This window comes from Epinephelus lanceolatus, chromosome 2 (genome assembly GCF_041903045.1).
Source record: "Epinephelus lanceolatus isolate andai-2023 chromosome 2, ASM4190304v1, whole genome shotgun sequence".
Lineage (NCBI taxonomy): Eukaryota > Metazoa > Chordata > Actinopteri > Perciformes > Serranidae > Epinephelus > Epinephelus lanceolatus.
This window is the reverse complement of record NC_135735.1, coordinates 31,707,104-31,732,500: the sequence shown is the minus strand read 5'-3', so window position 1 is coordinate 31,732,500 and position 25,397 is coordinate 31,707,104. Positions and strand designations below refer to the sequence as shown.

The 25,397-nt window shown below is 41.7% G+C and overlaps 1 protein-coding gene across 6 annotated transcripts in view; it reads left to right on the top strand.

Annotated features, from left to right (window-relative positions):
* esrrga (estrogen-related receptor gamma a) overlaps nt 1-25,397 on the top strand; it is a 186,719-nt gene that overhangs the window by 76,183 nt on the left and 85,139 nt on the right. The window contains exon 1 of one of the 6 annotated variants that reach the window (XM_033624343.2): nt 24,181-24,604. The exons of 1 other annotated variant lie outside the window; for it this stretch is intronic. In XM_033624343.2, coding sequence (XP_033480234.1) covers nt 24,549-24,604 — 56 coding nt within the window. In that variant the 5' untranslated portion in view covers nt 24,181-24,548. Of the gene's footprint in view, nt 1-24,180; nt 24,609-25,397 lie in introns of those variants that run through there. 4 more of the 6 variants (XM_033624351.2, XM_033624325.2, XM_033624360.2 and 1 more) reach the window with 4 other exon arrangements.

Below are 25,397 nucleotides of genomic sequence, written 5' to 3'. Positions count from 1 at the left end.
ACATGTTTATTTGTACTGTAAAGCTGGGCATTTTAACATGGGGGGTCTTTGGGGATTTACTCTGTTTTGGAGCCAGCCTCAAGTGGCCATTCAGTGAACTGCAGTTTTTGGCACTGCTACATTGACTTCATTTTTCAGTCGCGGAGGTTGCTGCTTGCCTCTTTTTTTTCTTTTTTTTTTCTTACAGTAGACACCTGACATTCCCATTCTACTGGAAAGAAGGTGAAAGTATTGTATTGTTCTCTATCTTTTGGTCACTGTTTCCCTCTTTTTCTTTTTATGTTTTATCATAGCATTTTTTCTCCCCTCTGATGCATATTGCCCCCCCCCCCCCCCCACCCCCACTCTCCACACATTATCAATCTCTTTCTCTTCCTTTCTGTCTCTTCTTCTCTCTTTTCCTCTCTCCGGTTGAGTTGTGAGCAGACAGAGGGAGAGAGGGAGAGGGAGAAAGATGTGAGTCTCGGCCAATTTGTCCTGACACATAGAGATGCTCAGGTGGGAGAGAGGTGTCAAACAACTGAGAGAGAGAGCGAGAGACGGGTTTGTAGGAAGGGGGAGAGAAAGGATATAAGAAAAAGGGAAGACAAGAACAGGAGGGTGGAGAATGGTAGTAGTAGAGAGAGGTAGAGGAAACCGCTTATACACATGTTACTACACTGTGAGGCAGTTGTGTGCGTGCATTAAAATGTTGGGACTGATCCAAATTTCACTCTTGGAAAACTAATCAGAACACCAAGTACATAAATTAAGATACAGTCGGGGTGAACAGCTCTAAATAGAGAGAGAAAAGGTGAAAAGCATTTTTTCTGCACATCACTGAGCTCCATCTGCCTTCTGCGATGTTTATTAAGCACTAGGGCTGGCCCCCAATAGTCCACCAAACATTAGTCGACCACAAAGGTCATTAGTCGGCAAGATTTCACTGGTCTTACTTGAAACTTTATGAGGAGCTGCGCCTTGTCAAAATAAGTCAAAACCTGTTTGACTGGACCATGTGGGAATTTAATTTGAAAGGACAGACACAGGAAGTGGCCACGCTCAGCAGTCAGACACAAGTCACGTTACAAACCAATCATAGCTGACAGATATCCTTCCCTTCTTCCGTCAATATTCAGTCTGTGATAAATATGGAAAAGTTCATCATTTTAGTGCAGGGCTACCCAGAGCTTTGCATCTGTCCAATGGATGATAGGCCAACACTCTCATAAACAGGGCCTGGAAGGCACAAAAAAAGGCACAAGAGTAGCACCCATGGCCTGACCTCGTGTTTTCAAGCCTTTTCAAGACGCGCAGGTATATGGCCTCAAATTCACAGGGCTGGTGCTTGCGGTTATTCCACAGGTTAGTTAATAATATGTCGGGCAGGATATCCAAAGTGTGGGAAGGTGAAGGATGAACCCAAGGTGATATGAAAACTCTGCAGGCAAACATTTGCCTATCATTCATTGACTGCAAACATGACGTATCATCTGAAACATGTAAGTAGCTACATGCCCATTGGTCACTTAGCACAGTCATTACTGCTTTGCGGACAGCGTCATTAACAGGCGGCTTACTCAGTGTGACGTGCACTTGTAGATAAAGGCCTATATTAATGAAGGTTCATTAGTACGGTTTTGTATTTCTCTGTCATATAGCACAGTGTTAACAATGTTACTGATACTATTCTTTCTGAGACCTTGAACTCAAACCATTGTGTTGCCCCGCCCAAAATATATAATTTATTAATTAAATCAACATCGTAAACATATGGGCAACTGGTCGACTAATGGCCCTAAATGACGACTATTTGATGACTAGGAAAATTCATAGTTGGGGGCAGGCCTAGTAAGCACCATATGATAAGAGCTGATAGCAAGCCTCTTGTATATTTCAGATATTAACACAGTCAAGTCAGGTCAAGTAAATTCCATTTATGTTTCACAAGTTTGTCTGCACAGCATATGACACCCTCTTTCCAGACATGTTATTTACATGATATTTAATGTCCCTTCATCACTACAGCTGCTGCACAAATAAACAAAATGTTCAAATTCAATAAGATAGGGGGAGGCTGAAAAGAGAATGAAGAGGGATGAGAGAAAGAGAGTGATTTTATATCAGACAGCAGAGAGGGAGAGAGAAAGGGGGGGCAGCGATGGTTCCCGGGGCGTCCCCCTGTGATAGTGGCTTGTTCCCCTTGTGTCGCAACAAGAGAGAGAGTGGGATCGACAGAGAGAGAGATATCTAATCTTAGAGGGTAAGGGAGCGTGGACTCCCCAGGGCTTGTCGTGCTCAGCACCTTGTTAACCAGACATCTCTCTTTCCATCTCTATTTCCATCTCTCTTTCCACCTTGCTTTCTCTCCCTCTGTCACTGTCTTGCTCATTCTCTGTCTCTCTCTCTACATCTCCTTCCAGCTTTCTGTCCCTCTTTTTGTTAGACAGGCAGGAAGAATCAGGCATCTTGCCACTATTGTCATTCTCACCTCTCTCTCTCCTCCATCTTTTTCTCCACCATAATTCATCTCTATCTGTCTATACATCTATCTATCCGTTTAACCATCAGGGTCCATTTCTATAGAGGTGTGAGCAGTTAGTGTAGTTTCATTCGCTTGACAAACAGTTTGTGTCTGTGCACGTTACAAAAGTGTTTTCATTGGTGTGTGTGTGTGTGTGTGTGTGTGTGTGTGTGTGTGTGTGTGTTTCCTGTTGTCAGTACATTGTCAGGTTAAGGAAACCCCTGTCTCTGGTTAATGGAACATCAGCCAAGGTTAACACAGACTGGCAGCTAAAGTCCGAGCGCACACCCTCACACACACCCACACACATACACACACACACATACACACACACAGTAGCAGGGTAGTTGCCAGTCTCAAAATCTCTGGAGCAAGTCTGGTTGTCACGTTTAAAGAGCAGCCACAATAACAACAGTTTAGTGTTGTCTCTACAGCACATCAGACATTAGTGTGGGTTGGATTTGTATTTTATTGTATTTAAGACATTGCCACACACATGGGCACAGGAGGCACGTACATCATATGCAGATCAATGTAACCACAGTTAACAGAATAAATGTGAGGACTCAGGTATATGCTGTACAATGTGAAGTGTATATGTATATGTAGGGGCTGTTTAAATAGAAGTGTTGTAACTCTGAAACATCATCTGGGCTGAGTTTAGAAAAACAAATTCAAGTTTTAGAATTCAGGATTCAGAATCTGAAGTTTCTGTTTTACAGCTCCTGCTTTGACTTGTAATGTAACACCTATTTCTTCAAGGTGTGTTCCATCTTTATTCATTCGTAAGCCAGTATTTTACTTGATCACATGTGCAGCATTCATGTGTCCTGTGTGTCCAGGTCCTCCTGTCCATATGTAAAAGTGTCTTAAAGCAAGACACTAGACCTCAAATGCTCCCGATGGTCAGTGCATAGTAGTTTGCTTTGGATGCAGCCCACTTCCCATGCGACGTGAACTACGAGCTGTATCCAAATTCAGGGGCTGGATCCTCAGAAGAACACAGCTCATGTAGGTGGGTCCTTCAGATGACCTGAATGACAGTCTGGACTCACAAAGACCAGCTCTGAATTCAGGTAAAATGCCCCAGCAAATCTGTCTCCCAGAAACTTTATTGTGCACGTGGCACTGCTTTGGAATAATTCATTCTGAAAAAGTCTGATAGATGATGTCCAGTACGTCTGGCTCATGAACAATTCGTGACGACACAGTTTGAGGCCAAGGCATCTGTGTGGGACTACAGGATATTATGCCGCTTAGTGCTGAGCTTTGAGGTTTCAGGATGCTGTAAAACAATGTGAGAAGCACTTTCTACTCGTTCAGACACTGCCGTAATGAGAAAATACTCTTAATCCAGCTCACACATACACACACACCGACACGCGCAGAGGCGTATTTCTGCTGCCGAGTGGTTTCTTGGTGAAAGCATATTGCGAGAGAAGCAGTTTAAGGAGTGGCAATTATAGTTTTGGACAACGTCATTGATTTAAACTCCTGATTAGAGGAAAGGTGACAGAGGTGGTACACACAATGGTGAGTGTAGGGATGGGGTGAGAATGGGGGAATGGCAAACACACAGGCATGTACACACACACACACACACACACACACACAGCCCTCTCTCCGTCAGTCATGGGAATGCCTTAGAATGGCAAGGGTCCCCCCCTCGTTCTTGCTTTCATGTTTCTCTCTTTCTCTCCCTCTCTCTGTGTCTCTCTCTTTTTCTCGACACACCTGACTGAAATATTGATGTCTCCCAAGCGCTGCTGTTCATGCCTAAGTGGTTGTTTTTGTTTCAAAGAATGGGTGACTGTTTCACGCACACACACACACACAGTGTACAGACACAGAAAGAGGCAGGGAGCAGAGGAGGCACATGCACTCTTGGCTTCCTTGATTGCATTATGCTTATATACAGGTTTATATACAGTCTACATGAATTCCTCCTTAGTTAGTTTCATCATCATTTTATGATTATCAGCAAAGAAGATAAGGTTCAGTATCGTAAAGCTATTTCATTCTTAAATCAAGGCAAAGGAATTTTTGAAATGTATTTTAATATCAAGACAGAAAAAGTTTGAGTCTTGAAATTTAACTTGATATTTTTCAATTTTATTGTAATTTCAGCATGTAGAGTTTAGCTACTTGTAATCAATCAATCAATCAATCTACTTGTAAAGCATCCCTATTGACAGGGCCATATTATTTTTAAGGTGTTTGAGCACTGGTTTCAGGTATCACAGCAGGACACTTTGTATAAGCCAACGTCCACCCCGACATCCTTCTTTAAAGTCCGAGTGAAACGTAATTTAGAGACGCACACATTTTGAGTTGACATGTTTGTGAAAAATAATTGGTAATGGCATGTCTTCAATTTACAGTTGTGTAATATTATAGAATTTATATCACTATGAAATATTAACATTTTAGGTTTTTAAAAATTGTTTTGATTATTTTCCGAAAAGCATTATAGTCTTTAAAAAAAAACACTACTGAATCGGGCTGGCGAGAAAAAAAATGAAAAGAAGTTATTGAGTTATTGAGTTATTTTCATTTGCAGTATTATATGTGGCGGTATGGCTCTGTTCTGGGGCCTCTCTGCCCTTCCTCAGGCCTAGGCAGAAAGCTTCTTCCACGTGCCTACATGGAAAGCCTCAGGCAGAGAGCGTAAACCTCCCTGCCCTTCCATGTGCCTACATGAAAAGCCTAAGGCAGGGAAAGCAGCAGCAAAGACCCCCGGGAACGGAACAGAGCAGCATCGATGACAAACAGAAATGACATTGATAAGTCAGACACAGCATGAAAAGGAGGAGCTGGGGTGGAGGTGGGTTGCAGAGCGGCTTGCAGAGGAAACAGCAACAGTAGGCAGGCCAGAGCAGTGTAAATAGGGTGCCCTGAATGAAATGGTTACATTCAAAGGAACCATGATCTATCAGTTGACTCCCTTCCATCAGTCAGCTGCTCCATCAGTTGATTGGGCTGTTTGAGATCAGCTGATGTAGCTGGGATGTGAGCTGATCTTGACATTCTGTCCTGCCTGAACTAATGCAATACTCAATTTATAGGCTTGCTTACAGAAACCTTGCATGAGTCTATCTTCACTTTCTCTCCGCAGCTCTCTGTCTCCGTCTTGACACACATAAGCTCGGAGAGCACCGTGGCACTCATCTCTGTTCTCAGTCCTGACAGTTGTGCTACTATAATGTATAGAGTTTACGGTTTGCAGGTCGGGTGCTTGATTACAGTGTATTTATAGCATCCCATGCATCTGTTTGTGTTACTTTATATCCACTTCTGACCACTTCAAAACAAAAGTTTTTTTTTTTTGTTTTTTTTTTATGTTTGGAGTCCGGAGCCATTCTTGACTTAATTCTCTCAACTTTTCTTCAGCTTGAGTGGGGTTCATTGTAATAAGAACACAGATGTGAACAATTCTGCCATTTAAAAAGAAGTCATGAATCTGTTGTGGACTTTCTTAAGACTTTTCATGAGTATATATAAAAAAATAAGAAGATATTGGTGAATGAGGCCCATCGTTTTGGAAATAAAAACAATGGTTTCATTGTCGAAAAGTGGGCATGTCAGCAAGGCCCTGGCGGTGTAACGCTGAGGGGACAGTGTTAACTGTCAGGGAGAGACAGATAGACAAAGTCAATTGTGTGCTCTTTGTAACATCAGTTGCTGAAGAAGTCCACTATAAAAGGCCTTGCGCATAATCCGGAGCTCACAGATTAGCACTTTCCGCAATAGAATAAATTCCAGCCCACAGCCTGTAACCACGGTATTTTGGGGACATGAAGACACACTGATGTACCTTGCTACTGTTAGCTTGCTCTGTTAGCTTAACTAGCTCTGTGCAGCTAAACTGCAGATTGATTGATGGATGGATGTCATGATATTATTGGTTGAAATTGGTTTGTACTAGCTTATGTAAGTACACGTAGTTTAAAACATTTATAAAAGCACTTTTCATTACATCTCAATTTTAAGAGTATTTGCTGCACCATTACATCAAGCTACTTCCACCTTTACTTCTGAGATGACAACAGTTATCAATCAAATGGTTACAAAATGCCAGTCACCTGTCAGGACAACATAGAACATTTAAATTACCCCATACAATTGTTTTAAGTGTTTGAACACACAACCAATACTGTTTCTCTGGTGAGGACAGTGTTACTACTGGTTGGCTGTACTGTTTCCAAAATATTAACATGCATACTTATATTATACCTGAATGTTAACATGGTGAGTTCTGTTATTCTTGAATTTTATTTCAGTCCCAGCAGCATTCTCTCTGCGCGGCAGGAAAACACATGCATGTGTTCACACACGCACTCAACTCAGAGAGGCTGGTCTGTTCTGTGCTGCCTCTGTGTTACCGTTTAGCATATCCTATTAATATTAGATGAGAATCATTTGTATCTGAGCGCACCGTTGACCTTAGTCTGCGGAGGCATGTAGACTACATGTGTATGTGTGTGTCGGCACACTCGAGCCCCGCTCTTAGAACGTGTAATAATGGATGTCACTGTGTAAGTGGAAAAGTCCCTTTGATTTTTTTTTTTGAGAGAGAACCCAAAAGCAAACAACCTTAATTTGGTCATGACATAATATTTTATTTTTAACAGAATCTAGTGTTAACGCTGGAGGCATGCAAGTATTTTAGTGTATTTCAATCCATAGTTTAGTAGTCCATCAGCTAACTGAACACAACAACATAATTCGGGTGTTTTTTATGTAGGGTGAGGTGAAGGAAATTATGTCAACGTCAAGACACAACTTGAATGCTCTGTGTTATCTTTAAGAATATGATCTTAACAGGCCACCTTACCTTTGCTGCTGTGGGGCCTCTTTTACTTGTCCTATCTGGTTGCTTGTGTGTTGGCAAAAAAAAAAGGATTTTAAGCAATTTGTACAATTTATTGTTTGACACACTAGATAAAAATGTCAGGTAAACGCTTGGTTGTAAATGGAATTACCAGGTTAGCACCAGAATATACACTTTCTGTCTGATAACCACTTTCACCGAGAGCCTGATAAAGCCTGTGATATCTGCTGTGTTACGAGATTCATTTAGGCTGTAGTGTGTTAACCACTTACTCTGTGTGTGTGTTCGTGTGTCCATGTGTGTTCGTGTGTATTCAGGCAAAGCTGGGGTCTACAAGCTGATGTCAGATTGTAATTGAGTAACTGTAGTTCGAATGCATCTCCATTAGCTCTCCCTATCAGTGTGAGCTCACTGTGAGCCTGCACAAGAGATCCATAGCCTCTAATCCACCCAGTGTTGCCAACTCTCAGCGATTGGGAGGGTGACTCACAAAACCATGGCTCAATTGTGAGATGTGTTTTTCAACGTGTTGCTCTACAATACAGGCTTGTCTTTTGAAAACGTTACCTCTGTAAATTGGTATAATGCAGAACATTTTGTGCTTGGTTACATATGTTAATGCTGTTATCACTCTGCTTGTGTGTGAATTCACAGTGCTTAACAATGAGATCTCCATAAGTGTACGTGCATCTTGTAATTTGTTGCTGTATTATTTGTCACTGCTGTTTAAGTGGTGTTGAGTGTCACAGCACAGTAGCTATTACTCCAATGAAGAAATCTTTCTCACACTTTCCCTCATATTATCGCTCACTCTCTATTGTCACTGAATGGCAGACAGTGTGCTACAACTGCATCTTTTAATTTGTGCTATGATTTTGTGTTCTGCTTTTTTTTGTGGACAGCAGTCAAACTTTTTGTTTGTTTGTTGTGTCTTAGTTCTCACTAGATATTATGTTAAGTAGGTCAAAATGAGTAAAAAAAAAAAAAAAAAAGTCTTTCTCACATAACAACCTACACAGTCATCAATCCCTTCATTTTCTGCCACTTCTACAGATCAGGGTCTTGGAGACAGCAGGCTAAGTTCAATGTTAAAGAAAGTCACAAGTTCTTGCAGTTATGGTTATATTGTAGGGATGTCCCAATCTGATATTCGGATCGGTATCAGCCGCCGATATTAGCAAAAAACGTGCATCGGATCGGACTGCATGGAAAAATGCCGATCCAAGAACTCCGATCCAGGTTTTCCGCTCCAGCACTTACTATCAATCCACCAGGCCAGCATGCAGACACACAGGAAACAGCAGCACCAGGCTGGCACTGACACTACAAAAATAACTGAAAAGGAAAGGCTGCATTGTTTGTTAAATGTCAACAGTGTCTTGTGGTGTTAATCTATTTTTTATTTATTAGGGGGCCAAAGCACAAGTGTGCGGAGTCTTGCTGCTATTTTAATTTCAATGTTAGACATTTTTAAGATTTCTTGTGTTGATTTATTTTCTATTTATTAAGGGGCCAAAGCAGCCAAAGCAAACCAGCTATATTTTTTATTTAATGTTAATGTTCAAGTTTAAAGTTTGTTTATTTAACCCTGTTAACAATAAACAGGTCAGTTTCTCATACCAACTGTTGTGGATCATTCTAACTAACCCGACTAAGTAGTTGTTCTTGTTAGAGTAATATCACTTGATCAAACCTTTTCTAACATGACTGACAACAAAATAAGTGAATATATATAATATGCGCTTGGATTGGATTGGAGCGGTATCGGCCAAAACTCAAGGCTGTAATATCGGTATTATTATCACCTATTATATTGTATGCATAACAGTTTTAACGGGCTTTTTGCCGTTATTTTATAGGACAGTCTAAGAGTGAAAGGGAATAAGAGAGGGGATGACATACAGCAAAGGACCGCAGGCTGGAATCAGACCCATTGCCACTGCAGCAAGGACATTGCCTTTGTCTATGGGATGCCTGCTCTACCCACTAAGCCACCAGGTGCCCAACAGTACAGTTATATCACAGCTGATGACTGTCCATTTTTTTGATCGGTTACAATAAATTCTCATAAACATTAAATTTTAGAGCAGCTTTGTGCAAGATTTTTTTTTTTTTTTTTTTTTTGGTAATTTTGGCACCCCTGCAGTTTCAGAGTGTAACAGCATGGTTAAAAATACAAATTGCATCTGCAGGGTTACAAACTCTCTTACTTTCCTGGCGCAAGCTATGGTGATCTGTCACATGCCTAACAGAAAAAAACAATGACAATCTGGCAGCAGAGTGTACATCCCTGCTAATGTTATTTATGAAAGATTGCAACTTAGGCTTTAACCTTATTGGTGTCATTCCTGTCTCATGGAGTGTCATGGACAGCTGTACACATGCATTTGTTGACAAGCTAAAGAATTTGAAACCAGCAAATATGACGTCAGAATCTAAGTACCCATGTTGACTGACAGGGTAGAGTAATATTACAGGATTTTATAAAAAAAAAATACCGCTCCACGTAGTATTATTTATTGTTTCAGATGAACACAAACATAAAAAAAGAGAATGACAAAGTTTTAGTTTTGCTGAAATGCTGCCAGTGTTTTCAGCTTTCATACATAGTTTGCAAAGCATTTGAATGTGACTTTTGGCAGCAGGATAAACTACAAAAGTCCATGCAACAGGGAGGTTAGGTAAGGTTACAGTCTAGTTGCAGTCTTTCATAAATAACATTGGCAGGGATGTACATTCTGTTGTCGGATTGATATTGTTTTCTTGTTTGCTGAGAGACAGACCATTACAGTTTACGTCAGGACAGTATAGTTTGCTCAATTACAAAGCTGAATTCATGCATTCATTCATGCATTAGCTTTTCTTTTTTACCAACTTTATTGTGACAATGCACTTTGTATATACCACTTAAGTCTGCGATTACAAACACACAAGGGGGTTAAAGGTTATAATAAAAGAGAGGAAATCGAGCTAGCCTCCCGTAGCTAGCTGGTGGTGTGTGCCGTATTGCTGCAAAGCATTACACTCTTCTCCCAGAAGATCCGACACACTCACCAGAGTTGCACAGTTCAAGAGCAGGCATTTGGGGCACAGAGTGGGAATGGCAGAGGCACCATTCTCCCTATTACAAGTCAGTGTGCCATGGAAATGATGTTGAAGCTGTTGTTTTAAGGTAAAAATGTTGCATGGTGATACTTTTAAGTTTTTGGGCAGATGATTATTTTAATATTTCAAATTCATTCCCAAAAGTTAATTGTCTCTCAAAGGAGGAAACTTCAGACTGACAGAGGAATTCTAATGAATTAAAGTAGGTGTGTGTGTGTGTGTGTGTGTTTTTGCTTTCAGTGTGTCCTCTATGCCCCTGCATTGTTCCCCACTTTGTTTTTCTTCACAAAAAGTCATGGCCTGACAAGGTGCTGCGCGCTGTAAAAATTATGCCTTGTTTATACGTATTTATTTCCCGTTGACAGTTTAATTATTTCTGGCCCCATTGGAGGAAACCACATAAAAAACTCCCCGTGTTCACACAGATTCTAATTAGGAATGCTGGGAAATTAAAACAGAGTTGTTTCAAAATGCTGTCATTTTTCCAGGGCCTCGTCTTGGAATTATGTCTCAATCAGCACAAGCGGAAATAATTACTTGTATACCTTCTAACTGCCAACATTTACCAAATGGCAAAGCAATTTACAGCCATCATGGCCCGAGAAGCAATCATTGGGCCAACTATAAATTCACAGGCCGACGGTTTGGAGAGCAACATTGGAAGGAAGGGTTATTGTGGAGAATTAGAGAGAGAGATAAAGGGTAGAGGTCTTTCTTTCCACCTGTGTGCTCCCTTAGTCTCTGTCCCTTCTTTTCACTCCCCCTTTCTCTTTTCTTCCACTTTAATCTCTCCCTTCTCTTCCTCTCACCAATCATTCTCACTATTTAAACCCTTTCCTTTTCCAGGCCTTCCCACTTATGTCTGCATCTTTCAGCATTTTTTACAGTGAAAACATAGCACCAAGACACACACACACACACACACACACACTTTTCAAATGGAGGCAGCGCGACGATTAAGTGATTATTTCCACACACACCATTAAACACACTCATTGCAGACACAGACACAGACAAAGGCCCGGATAAAAACATACATGAGCACAGACACTTAAACACCCGCACACATTGGCTTTAAAGTAATTACTCACACACGTCATTAGACACAGACACAGATGAAGTGGAGTGTGTTTATGTTCTGTGTATCTTGCAGTGTGGACTATTGTAGTCCCCTTTACTCTTTGGATGCAATAACATCATCCATCTAGTGTAACAAATTAACTCATTTTCTCCATCTTGCAGCACAGGCACAGACAGAAGTAGCAACAGGCAAACAGCAGAAGGATAAATATCAGCCTGAACTTTGAATGAAGCTCTTCATGTTGATGGCAACAACTGACAAATACTGGAAGTGGGATCTAAATGTGTATTTTATTGCTTCTGTTTCAGAAGCAGTTGTGCCTAGAGATTCAGGCAGCTTGTATGCTGCAGAGAATATAAGAAAAAGAAAAGGAATATTAATCGGGTCTAAGTGAGGCTTGACTTCACTTTTTGAATGGTAACACATGGATATAGGCCTATATCTCAACATTCTGATGACAGTGTCCCGCACCTCCCTCCTCAGAACCAACAGTGCCGATGGTTATGGCTGTGTTTCTTGGTGTTTAACCAAGGATCAAACAAGTAAAATGGGAGGTTCTGGAGGTTTCTGTTACTTGGAGATCTAGCTGGCTCGTTAAGATTTGATGTTTATGTTAATTGAGCATTTAGCTGCTTTTGTCATCATGCTCTTCTCACATGAATGTCATGGCTTGATAACTAGACTGTTGTTCCTGGGCTCTCTTTAAGTGGAAAGAGAAACTCTCTGCTCATAGCTAAACAATGTAAACTGCATTTGCATAATGTCTTACTCCTTTAAGCAGCCTAATATATTTCTTTGGCGTATGTCTCCTCCGAGTCTGTAAGCACAAATGTGGCTTCCTTTACACTTAAGCTTGCTAAAGTGTAAAAATGTGTAAAAATCTCTGCCGATTTCAGTTTGCAGGCCAGCTAGCATATTAGCTAGTCATCTGTAGCACACTAAACAAATTTACAGATTTACATGGAAATGTCAGTTTGGACACTGGTTGGTCTCTCAGCTTTATCAGTTTTGCTGCTACAGTGCATCGTTTTTCTGCCACATCATCTAGCATCAACTACGTACAGTAGCCCACCAGCTCAGGTGCTTGAAAGCTATTTCTAATGTAATTCCAGAGACCTCTGTGTTCCTTTTTCCTTTCATTTTGTGATGTCCAATGGACTTTTTCAACACCACCACCAACCTTTTATTTTTCTAAGAATATATTGGCCAATTTTGCCTATTTTTTTACATTAACACTTAACATTAATATGTTTTTTAGGAAGTACACATTATTTTATGCTGAAAAAGCCTTTAAGTCTTTATTGCACTTAAAACCCAGCAATTTTATTATCTAAAAATCTATCAAAACTACAGTGGGCAAAATGTGAGATATGATTGAAAGCTCCAGAACAGTGACTAATGAGGCTAGTCATCATTTATTCAAGCACAACACCAGTACCAATACCAGTACCCTTAATGTGACACTGATGCCAGTAGAGTACTTTACTCGATGCCTGTAATATGATTGGAGTGGCATGTTGTGTAGCCAAAGTTTCGAACTGCCAGCTCCACCACATACATTGCAGCGGACTTCTACACACCACAGAGTTTATGGGTTAGCTGTTTCTGCAGTATTGTGATCTCTGCAGCTGGGACAGTTGCTCGTGCTAACCTGGCAGATGTTGAACTGACAGGTCGTCGTGCAGAGAGGCTCGAAAGACTTAAGCAACAGACAGTTTGCTGATCTGGCAGGAAGTGGGGGCAGTAGACCCCAAATGCAAAAAGGATCAAATGCAGGTATCGTTTGACTGGAGATTTCGATACTACTTGATACTCTACTACTTTTGGTTGATACTTTAAAGGTATCAGGTACCGATAACAAGCTCTATTGACAAATTGACCTTGTGTCAGTATTGTTTTGTCATTCATCCCTAAATTGTTTGTTGAAGTAAAAAGGACAAAAAGGGCATTATACATTTCAAAAAGGGACTTTATTTCTGATAATGGCAGTAAATGTGTAATGGCCACACTGTTTCTACGTCACCTCAGACACACTTATGATACTAAAATTTTCTTGTTACTCATTGGCGGACGTATACTAATATTGGATTTGTATTTCCTGAAACTTAAAGTCTAATAAATGTTGACCTGCTGTTAAATTCATATTTGTAACCCACACACTCAAACACAACTGGTACAAGTCAAATATCCACGCTCACCAGTTTGAAACTGCCAGTTGATGTTGAGTTCGATTTCACATTTTGTTGTCCTTGAAAATCTTTTCTTTTTTTCCGTAGGCTTACCTTTCCTCTTAACCCTTTACTCCTCCCTCCTCTGCCTTTGCTGTTTAATCCCTTTTCCCCCTTCATCTCCTCTGTACGCACTCTCTCTCTTACCGTCTTTATTAGTAGTGAAATTATTCACTTGGCTTGCACCTCAGTTTGAATAAATTGAGTGTTGAACTATTGGAGAGAGGGGCTTTTTTGGCAGGCATACATTTGTGTCTGCGTATGCGTGTGTGTTAAGTGTGTGTTGCGTTAACAAAGAGACAGCATTGAGAGACGACTAATCCCAGTGGAATAGCCCACTCATGTTCTGTTTGAGAGCAGCGTAATTAAAGGAGCGTACCTCTCCGAAGTCACCTATTTCAATACAAAACACTGCTTTATACAGACACACAGGCAGTGAGACACATATTCACACACACACATACACACACTCAGTGCTTTCTCACCCAAGCAAAACTCACTGTGTGTATAATTACATCCCAGTTCTAATTTATCCCTGGGAATATATCAAAACCTGAGGATGAGAGTGAGGGAGGCAAGGAGAGAGGGAGAGCGCGATGATAGCAGTGAGGTTCAGAGAGATCGTAAGGTCAAGAGAATCTAAGATAATAGTGCTGTGGTGATGATTTGAATATTTATGTTTTATTGTTAGATACCCAAACACACTTTCAGTTTGTCTGTCTGTCCGTTAGTCCCCCTCTATCACATCTTTTCTCCATCAATGCAGCAACTTTTCCACCACTGCCCAGTGTTTAAACTTCATATAGTCTTTTCCCTCTAAATGTTTGTTATTTCCATTCTGTTTTCATTGACATTAAATTAAAGATGTATTCAAAACAAGTCCTCCCACCCATGCGGCCGCATGGTTTGTTTGCTCCTACCCTCAAATACAAGCCACAAGAGCATTTCCTAAATTAGCACCCCGACTGGTCACAGAAGATCAATACAAAATTGACACATATGATGGGTAACAATCACAGTTTTAAACACATGGCTAACATTGTGAAAAGGTTGCAGTAATGATAAGGCAACTAACTACTTTGTTACGTTTAGCAAAATATCATGTAAGTGTTGTAAAGAAGTTAAAGGGATAGTGCACCCAAAAATGAAAATTCAGCCATTATCTACTCACCCATATGCCGAGGGAGGCTCAGGTGAAGTTTTAGAGTCCTCACATCCCTTGCGGAGATCCAAGGGGAGAGGGGGTAGCAACACAACTCCACCTAATGGAGGCTTACGGCGCCCCAGATTCAAACGTCCAAAAACGCATAATTGAAACCACAAAATATCTCCATACTGCTCGTCCATAGTGATCCAAGTGTCCTGAAGCCCTGACATAAAAAGTTGTTTGGAAAAATGTCACTTGAACTCTATTTTTAGCCTCATTGTAGCCTGTACCTCTAACTGCCTCTCTGTGCACCGCCCTCACGTGTGCATGCTTGCTCGATACCGTGAGACATAGGTCTCGCGCGATGGTCTGCGATCAGCATGAGATGATGTCATATAACCATTTAACATAATCAGTTTGTTAAATGGGCATAGTCACCATTGCTAGCTTAAGCACTTTTATAGTGCATAAAATAGACTAGCAGCTAGCGGGCTTTTCCCCTACTTACAACTCAACAAATTACATGTATTTGTAAATTAACTGTATTATGCTTTTTCTTACTTGCCGTTGGTTTAAGTCGATGCATCTCCCGACAAAACCACAAGGTTGAACTTAAGTCTAGATGTAAGTTGTATTTCAGTCTTACATTGGTAAAACAGAGAGCAATATTGCTGTAGCAAGACCAACATGTTAGCAGAGTGAGATGCCCGACCAGGTTCGTTGTGTTTCTTGAGTACTAATTACAGCATTGTTTGCATGTGGCATGTTCTTTGTCTGTCGACTCGTCATTTCTCCAAAATCCAAAATATCTCCACACTACTGATTTATTCCAGAGGGAGGAGCACATATCCTCATTGTCTTTTTCTTGGCTGCATGCCATATCTGCACTTTTTGATGGTGACACAGACGTGTTTCAAAATAAAGTTGTATCTAAAAGATGGTAATGTGGATCAATGTTGTTACTTTGCAATGATGAACAGGATAGCTGATTATTGAAATGATGGATTGACCCTAATGGATGTATAGTTATACCCCTACAAATGACCAAAGGTGTCGTTCTTTAAGGGAAGACAGTCTTGCTCAAAAACAGGTAGATGGATAAACACAGTTGATTGTTGGCCTGTTTCACAGACAGAAAGAAAGATGTTGGTTCTGATCTTTTTGTGCATCAGGCAGACGGAGACACTTTGAGTGTAGAATGGAAGCTGGAGTCTCACTTGGACTGGGAGGATACACATGTGTTTCTGTGTGCTCACAGTATTTGGCTGCAGCAGAGAAAATGAATATTGACTGAATGGAAATCATGTGCGCACAAACACACACACACACGCACACACACACACACACACACATTCATACTAACACACATCTCTACTGTTGACATCTATCATGTCTGCCCTGTCTGTCCACGTTTGATGAGGTTACACCCCAGTCCAGCCCAAAGCCCTCCCCTTTTCCCTGTCCCTGCTTGATGAGGTCACTCCTTTCACTCTTTGATGAGGTGCGGTCCAGCCAACCTTCAATCTGACCACTGACAGGATGGTGACCGCAACTGACCCAGTCCCGCAGCAAGAGGCAACTTCTTAGGCATAGGATCCCAATAACCCCCTCTTTTGCAATGGCCCCCAACTGACCTAGTGTATGTGTGAGTGTATATTTTTTTTGTGAAATAAATCTTCTGTCCTCTTTGTAATTAATTAAATTTGATGTGAGTTGTACCACATACCACATTTACCTGTAACATAATTTCTGAAGGACACAGAAAATATGGTGTATGTACAGTATGTACCGGTGCTTTTCTGTAAGTCTAAATACATTTCTATGTAACAGTCAAATAGTGAAACGATGTGATAGTTTAGAGGAAGTTAATGATTCCTTTCTATAAACGCCAAGGTCACCTTCTCCATATGACTCTTCCTCACCCTCTTTTTGTCACCTTATTATACACACATCTCTCTCTTCCGCCCTCTCTGTATAGTGTCTGTCTGTATCTCTGGGTGTCGCACACACCTCTGTGTCTTCGGAGCTGTGAATCCTGCCTGACCTTTGTATGGAATAACTGGGCTGTCACACGGCACTCTGTTCTAAAGAAATCACAACATACATCCCCTAAGACTATAAGCATCTGAGTGCACGTGTGCAAGTGTGTGTCAGATCACTTGTCTATGCAGTTAAATAGTGTTTACATTCATTTCTTTAACTGCATCTGCCTTTTTATAAAACTGCACACACACACCGCAACATGGATCTGTCACACTGCACTGTATGCAGTGCGTCGTGAAATGAGATTTGATTGTTGATGTGTGATTGCATAAGCTTTGGTTTGCTATGCAAGTGTGTGTGTGTGTGTGTGTGTGTGTGTGTGTGTGTGTGTAACTTCCATGTACCCTCCTGCAAAGGTTACCCAGACAGAGTTTTGGTGACAGGCTCCAGAAAGCCCCCTAAACCCAGCAGCTTTTCCCAGCAGCTGGTGTTCTCTCCTTGGCCTGGATCACCATCACTGCCCCCTCCCTCCCTCGAGGTTCCTGGGTGGACACACACGAACACACTTGCACACACCCACAGAAACACATGCACAGATTTAAGTAGGTAGGTATAGCAATTAAAGCCATGATATCTCAAAATGTTTTCCAGTGTGACCACTCCTCTTTATTGTACCAGCATGTGGCATCTGTATTATGTAGGTGTGTTGTTGTAAGCCTTCAAAATGTTGATAATCTCACCAGACCATCTATAAATATGTTCTGCAATGCAGCCTCGGAGTCTGTCACTCTCTGTGATTGTGGAAGATAAAACACCACCAAACCTCAATTCAGCTGCTACTTAGCCACTTAGTGTGTGAGCATGTGTTAACTGAGTATATGCATAATGTAAGCTAGCTATGGTTTTATGGACATTATACAGTATACAGTGCCTTCAGGTGTGCAATGTGTGCCTGACTTACAATGTGGCACGATGTGTGAATGTATGTATTCTCATCTTTGTGAGGACCAAATGTCCACAAGTGAGTGGAAAGCAAGGCAAACTCTTCACCCAAGGGTTGTTTTTTTTGGCTAAAATAATACTTTTAAAACTAAATGGTGCCAATACTTATTTAAAAAAATCCCTGAGGTATTAAAGGACAACATTTTTTAATCACAAAGGCAAATTTAAACTTGAAATTGAACATCAGGCCTAACTCTTAACAGTTTACAATATACTTAGATATATAAATATGAATAAACATAAAACAATATCAACAAATTCACCTACTAAATAATATCTAACCCAGCTACAGTAATTTAACACTAAATAACAGTTACAGTACTAAAAACAGTAAAATGAATTTTGGGTTTGGAACAACAACAACTGTCTTCCTAACTCAGGAGAGACACAGCAGTGAGACATTTCTTCATTATCTGTTTAGGAGAATGTTACTAAAATAAGAATAGCTGATCTACCCTTAGGTACGGAGATGGATGGAGCCTTTTCTCTGTACTCTGTGTTCATTTTGTCCATATTTGTGCATGTTTTCTTAAAGCTTACGGATACGGCCAAAATGGAGTAGTACCCCTGGAGTTTGTGTGGGCAGTAAATTGTAGTTCAAGGGAGATACAACCGTAAGGGGAGACAAAGGAATATAAATAATGGCAGAACAGAGCGGATCAATGATATAGTGAAAAGAATTCTCCGTCCACATGTCGGATATATAAAATGACAGCACAGACCACAGCCGTCTACAACCCTGCTTCCATTTGAAGTTGAATTATTACAACATCCTCCACTGTCGCCTCATTTGTTGTTGTTAAACCTGTTGACTGTGCCCTCTAGTGCCATCTATTGGCTGTATTTATGCCAGTATAAAGGTTGCATGGGAGAATGAGGGCAGTGACATTTACAACATTTGAAACAGACGTATGTAGTTTTGTACATAAAGAGTACTTGAGTGTAAATGTAAGTGTAAGTGTAAATGAGCCATAACAGTTCACCTTAAGAAAGCCTGGTCAGATTCTAATGGGAAGCTAACTTAGCTCGCTAAGGTGAGATTATAATTTAGAAATCTAATTCTAAATTTGGAAATTTAGAATTGTTTGCTTGTTTGTTTTTAACATTTAAAATGGGTGAAATAGAGTATTGCTTAGAGTATTGCTTCACTTAGCGCCTCCTTGCCCCTATTGCGCTCTGTCTGTCTCTCTTTCTGTGACACTACTGCTACGCAGGTGTAAGCTCTCCGTTGGGGATGTTGAGAGTCCTGTATACACGCACACACGGTGACTGGGCTAACTGTTAGCATCACACAGCCAGTGTTACCCAATGGATTTACTAATACAACAATGGAGTCAAGCCCTTTCGTTGTTGGTGCGAGTCTGTTAGGACTGTTAAACTGCTTGGTGCTTATGTTAGCCACTGTGGCTGTGTTATCCCGTGCTAACTGGGCAGAAGTTGAACTGGCCGCTCTCATATAAGTGTCCACCTCTGCCTCAGGGTCATAAGCTTGTTGAGGGGTGCTTGTCTCCCAGGAGCAACATCATGGTGTTGACCTGGCGGCGGCATACGACTCCAGCCTGGGCAGCAGCACACTCTGCTATCTCATTATCTACCCCCATAGCACCAGTATATTATATTTAAAAAAATTTTTTTTAGCTGTTTAACTGATAGTATTAATTGGTCGAAATTCTTATTATTGGTTAACGGTTAAAAAGTTAATTATTAACAGCTCCAAGTCCTAATGTTGCAATGTGACATACTCTAAAACATAGACATACACACTCTCTGGCTAAGTCACACACAGCCTGAAATGAAGTGCAGCTAAAGTGTAGTGTTTACCTAATAACAGCTTGTGACTGTAAAGCCTCTCACTGCTATTACCCCAATTGGACAGTTTGGTGACAGAGATGCCTCTTCAGGTCTCTATCTCACTTTCTCCTCCCTGCTTTGAGATTCTTGCTATGTCCTGCTCTCTCTCCCACACACACACACACACACACACACACACACACACACACACTGTTTCCCTTTTTACCTTCTTTTTGTCTTTCTGGGTTCAGTGGGGAGCTGGTTGGAGGGCCGGGTGGGGGGTCTGTGGTAAAATTGGCCGTTTCCACACTGTGTTCTGCTGTACCTGCTGACAGAGCTATCAGATAACTTAGCTCCATCTCTTCCGTTCCTGCTGGCAATGTAACTGTGTGTGTGTGTGTGTGTGTGTGTGTGTGTGTAGGTGTGTAGGTGGGTGGGTAGGTGGATGTGTAAGTGTGAGTATGTGAGAAGATTTTAGTTTTTATGATGTTATTGGATACTATATGTGATTTTTTTTATTAGTATGATTTTTTAAATTTATGATGATTTAATCTTACACGCTATGTAAAAACACACACTCCTGCACACACACAACTATGTGTCTGTGTGCTGCAGTTGGCTGTAAAGTGACCAGAGTCCATAGCTCCCTCTGTTGGCTAGTAGTGAACTATAATCCCTCCCCCTCTCTGTCTTTCCCTCCTGCGTTGGCAGCTCTCTTTCCCTTTCCAAAAGCCAAGTTCAGCATTATGTGTTTTGTTACATTTCCAAATGGCTCCTTTTTAGTTTTCTTTCAGCTTTACTTTGTTGAAATGATTTATTGTAACCTAATTATCATTAAATGTCAGGAAGAAAAAACACCAGGTGCAATTTAATTTTCAGCATCATATTAGTCAGTCCAGGAGCTTTGTTTACAGTTGTGGCCTCGGTCAAGTGATGTGTGTGTGTGTGTGTAACTGGCATTCATGTCAATGGGTGGCCTGAGGTCAGCTGCTTAAGTGACCGCCTCCTGAATTTGTTAAAGACTGTTTTGACCAGAACAGACACACACATGCACACACACATAAACGTGCACACACTGCCCTGAATGAACTTGCTGTGGCCTATCGAGTGCTGTGATTGATGTCAGTGAGAGTTGCAATGGATAATTCTTCCACAGATGTCAACAGTCTGCCACCACAGGGTCAAAACAGACACACACACACACACACACACACACACACATAATCACAGACAATAGACAAGAGTGAGAGATCAGTGGTGTACGACAGCCTTCAAATAGTAATTGAGTGGGAAGACGGTGCAAACAAGCCTGTTCACATGCACGTATAACGTAATAATTATGATTGTATTCTGCATTTTGACTGGGTTGACATTTTATCCACAGTTGTACAAATCATGGGAACCTGATTGCAAGGTAGCCGGCACACACGAGTACACACACACACGAACACACAGGGTATTTCCCTGGCTTTTACTGTAATAGCTTTGTCTTTAAGAGGTTTGCGTGGCACTCAGGTTTGTCCAGCGAGACAGAGCAGTGGCCTAAAGGGGTCACTGTCAACATGCACACTGACTGAGAACCAATCAATAGTCACGGGGGTGGGGTGGGTGGCGATGGGGGTCAGAGAGGAAAAAGAGGAGGCAGAAGGAGAGATGGAGCTAAGGTTGTTTGAGGCTTCGAATAAAATAGCTGAGATTTTAGGACAGTATCGATTTCAAATAGAAAATTCAGACGCCTCAGGAACATATGTGGAACATATGTGTTGACAAGTTTTAAAGAGCACAGTCTCGGACTCTAGTGTCTCCATAACAATGCCTCCCCATTTACATAACAGAGAAAAGCTTTTTAAAGCATCTCTCACCACACGTATGCAGAGTGAAACCTGATCCTTAGATTTCACTTTAATGCCTTTGTTTTATCAAACACACTGCTGCTTGTACTTAAACTGGTGTCCTGGTCAGTGTCCTAAAAATCATTTTCTAGCAGACTGCATACATTCATAAATTACAAAATTCTACTAAGAAAAGTGTTATTGAATATTTTCTAAAGTAAACTGCAACAAAGACATGCACCTTCATGTACACGATCAGTTCATCGCATTTTTTTTTAGATATTTTTGTTTGTAGTGCAGTCGCCGAAATGTGTGAATTTGGATTTGCATCTCTGCTGAAACTCCTGTCATTGTTTAACAATTTTTTATGTGATCGTTTTTGTGTATTTCATAATTAATATCCCACAAGCAGATTCACTATTTTTCAATACATATTATGTTGAGCATTAAATCTATGCATCTTTCTACACAGATATAGAGATTGCAGATGTTTGTGTTTCTATCTGTGTGTGTGTGGGTGTGTGTGTGTGTGTGTGTTAGAGACAGAGGTTTTGGTAAAGGATTTGTTTGCCCAGTAGTGACGGCAGCATTGATTCACACTCATCTTTGTCGATGCTTATAAGCCCCTGGATACATCATAAGTCTGTGTGTGTGCGCGCGCTTGTGGACATGAACCTCATAGCATCTGTCTATACATGTGTTTGAATACATGCACCTCTGTGCAAATGACAAATGTACGTATGCCCAAGTAGAGCTCGTCAGTGAGTGTGTGTTTTGTGTGCTTGCAAATGTCACATAAGCCCCTGTCTTTGTCGCCTGCATCGCTCCTAAAAAGTATTTCCTGTATTGTGCATATTTGTAAACTGCTGCAAAGACCCTAAAAAGCAAGTCATCATCCTCTTATGATGCACACGCTAAAACAAGTTCTAGTATCACAGCTGGTTTGAATTAATACAGCAACTTAAATGTGCAGTAAAGTTATTAGCCCTGGTTATGTTGTCATCGATACATGTCTGTCTATGTTATCGGTGTATTTCAGTGCTGCACACTCTCTGGGTCAAAACCATTAGGTAATAACCACACTCACGGACATGTGTGGAACCTGACATTGGAGGAAAGAGCCTTTTGACTTCTCCATGTAGCTCCACATGGATGCTTTATCAGCATACAACACCAATATGAATATCCTCATTTTGCGTTGTTGCGTCATTAGAGAACAAGGGGTATTTTAGCGAAGTAATATAGAGGTGTGAAACATTTGACTTGTTTGTGGATGTGTGTGTGAGGGAAAGAGAAAGCAAGAAAGAGGGAAGAGGTTGTAGTTACTGTTGTACACACACACACACACACACACACACACACACACACACACACGTACATCAAAGCAGAGATTGGTTTCAGGAAATGTTTTATTATCTGTTCTCTTCCAAAGCTGCTAATCACAACCACTCTCTTTCATCTTTGCATCCCCCCTTTCCACCCCTCTGATTTCTTTCTGTCTCCCTCTCTCCTCCACACTTCTCTCTCCCCCCTCCATCCTGTGTGGAGGGGTCTCTGAGCATTGGAAAAGTCAGGTTGAAAAAATGGACATTTTGGAAAGAAAGAAAGAAAGAATGAAAGAGGCGAAGCCGATCTGAGTCTCCCTGTGGGTTTCCCATTTTCCCCCTTTTTCGAGAAGAGACCCTTCCGTCTCTCCTCACGCTCTCTTTTCTCGTTCCTCTGTCTCCTCCTCTCTCGGAGACTGCGGAGCGGTGAGATAATTCTCCTGGAGAATCCTTCTCGCACTGACAATACCCCGCATTCCAAGTTGTTAGAAATATCGGAAATACTGGTAACGCACAACCTGCAGGTGACACGACGGCGGGGAGCTCAACAAAACAGCGAGCACCGGGGGAAACCTCGTCCCAATCATTCCCAAATCATTCCACAACAAAGGACAAGGGCCTCGGAATTGCCATAATCCCGTATTTTACTGCTGAGCTGTGATGGGCTCGGCTGTACCGTGTGTGTGTGTGTGTGTGTGTGTGACACATTATTTAGGGTTTAGGGTCAAGCTTACACTTTTTCCTTTGATCTTGCAATTCTCTCGATTTGATTCGGTCAATTTTGTGTTTTACGGCTGAGTTAACACACATCTGTGATTTCTACGTGAAATATGCTATGAAACATGATATAACTCAAATGTTTAGCCTTTGCTTGACAGATGTGTATTTCTTAAACTTTGTTCAAAAAAAGAAATAATGTTTTTATCCCCCTTTTCTTTCCTTAACGTGGCAGGTGCATGATGAGACAAACAGAGGCCAGTGGAGAAAGACTTTAGAGGAAGACTTGATGTGAGAGGCAGAAACAGAAAGGTTGGCTGATAAAGAGACAAAGAATGAAAGAAAGAAAGAAAGCGGGATGTCTTGCTTTAAATCTTTCCCTCACCTGTCTCTTTCTCCTCTCCTCTCCGCTCCCTCCTTTCCTTCCTCCCTCCCTCTCTCTTCGCTTCTATCGCTCTTTGTCTGATCCCTCCCTCTCCACCTGCTCTTCTCCCTCTCTCCCTTGCTCTCCCTCCTTGTCTCCACCCCTTACTCCGCCTCTCGCCGCAGCCATTGGCCAAGCGTCCACCAATCACAGCAGAAGCGGGGCCTGAGGGACTGCATATGCAAAGCGCTGCTTAATATTCATGAGCTGCTATCGGGGCTTTAAGTCGTTGATTAGGACAGCAGCACAGCTTTCCGTCCCAACTGCCTGGCTGGCTGGCTGTGTGTGTACCTATAGCCCCCTCTCCCTGGCTCTCACATACACACACCGCGCGCACACACACACACACGCTTCCTCACATCTACACTCACACACGCAGAGCTGATCAGTGCAGGCAGCGCAGAGCCTGGTAATTGTATTGCTCCCTCCAAGCGGAAGGAAGGACCGAGAGAGAGGGACACTGGAGAAAGAAGAGGAGGAGAGAGAGGAGAGATATAAAAACTTTGATTTTTTTATTTTTTTAAATTTTCTTGTTTTTTCCCTGGAGGAGGTTGACATGACAATGACCCGGTATCGCCGATGGAGTCGGTAGGACACCCGTTATCCGAGTGTTTTTTAATGCACTCTGAACAAGAGTAGGTAAATTTTACCTTTTAATCTTATCCTGCTCTCCATCCTTCAACTTGTCATCTTCATTGTCTGTCATTGTGTGTGAGTGTGTGTGTGTGTGTGAGTGTTTGTGTGTTAGTGTGCTGGTATGCAGCGGAGGTGGCCGGCACCATGTCAAGGTTGTTTCTGCTGTCAGGTAGCACGCGTTCACTGTCTGTGTGAGTGTGTGAGTGTGTTTGTGTTTGTGTTTATGTGTGGCTGCAGTATCCGGACAGCAGCTCTTACTCAGTGGGTAGAAGAGCGGAATTTCTGTCCCTCCACCTGAGAGCGAGACATACACACACACTGACACACCTGCACGCACACACACACATGCACACACACTCACACACACACTCATTGATAACATAGAGATACAGTTTGTCCTTCACTTTCTCTCTTTTTAAGACATTGTTTTACTTTTAGTCAAATTCTTCTCAGGACAAATCAGCACCTCAGTCAGAGTTGGTCTACTTGTGTGTACCCCTGTGCACGTGTTTATGCTTGTGTGCTTGTGTTTTTTATGTGTGTGTTCGTCCAAGCAGAGAATCAGAGAGGTAACAGGGCATTGAGGTTACAGGAATAACGTGGAGAGACGGGAGGACAAGGGCCCATAAGAGAGGAGGGAGGAGGAAAGGGGGAGAGCTGTGCTCTTAAATGCCAGAGGAGGTAGAATTTCAGACAGGCAGCTCAGCGTGTGGCCCCGCACAGGAATTAGAGACAGTTACACACACACACGCACACACACACACACAAGCGAGTGCCACTGAGCTGCTCCTT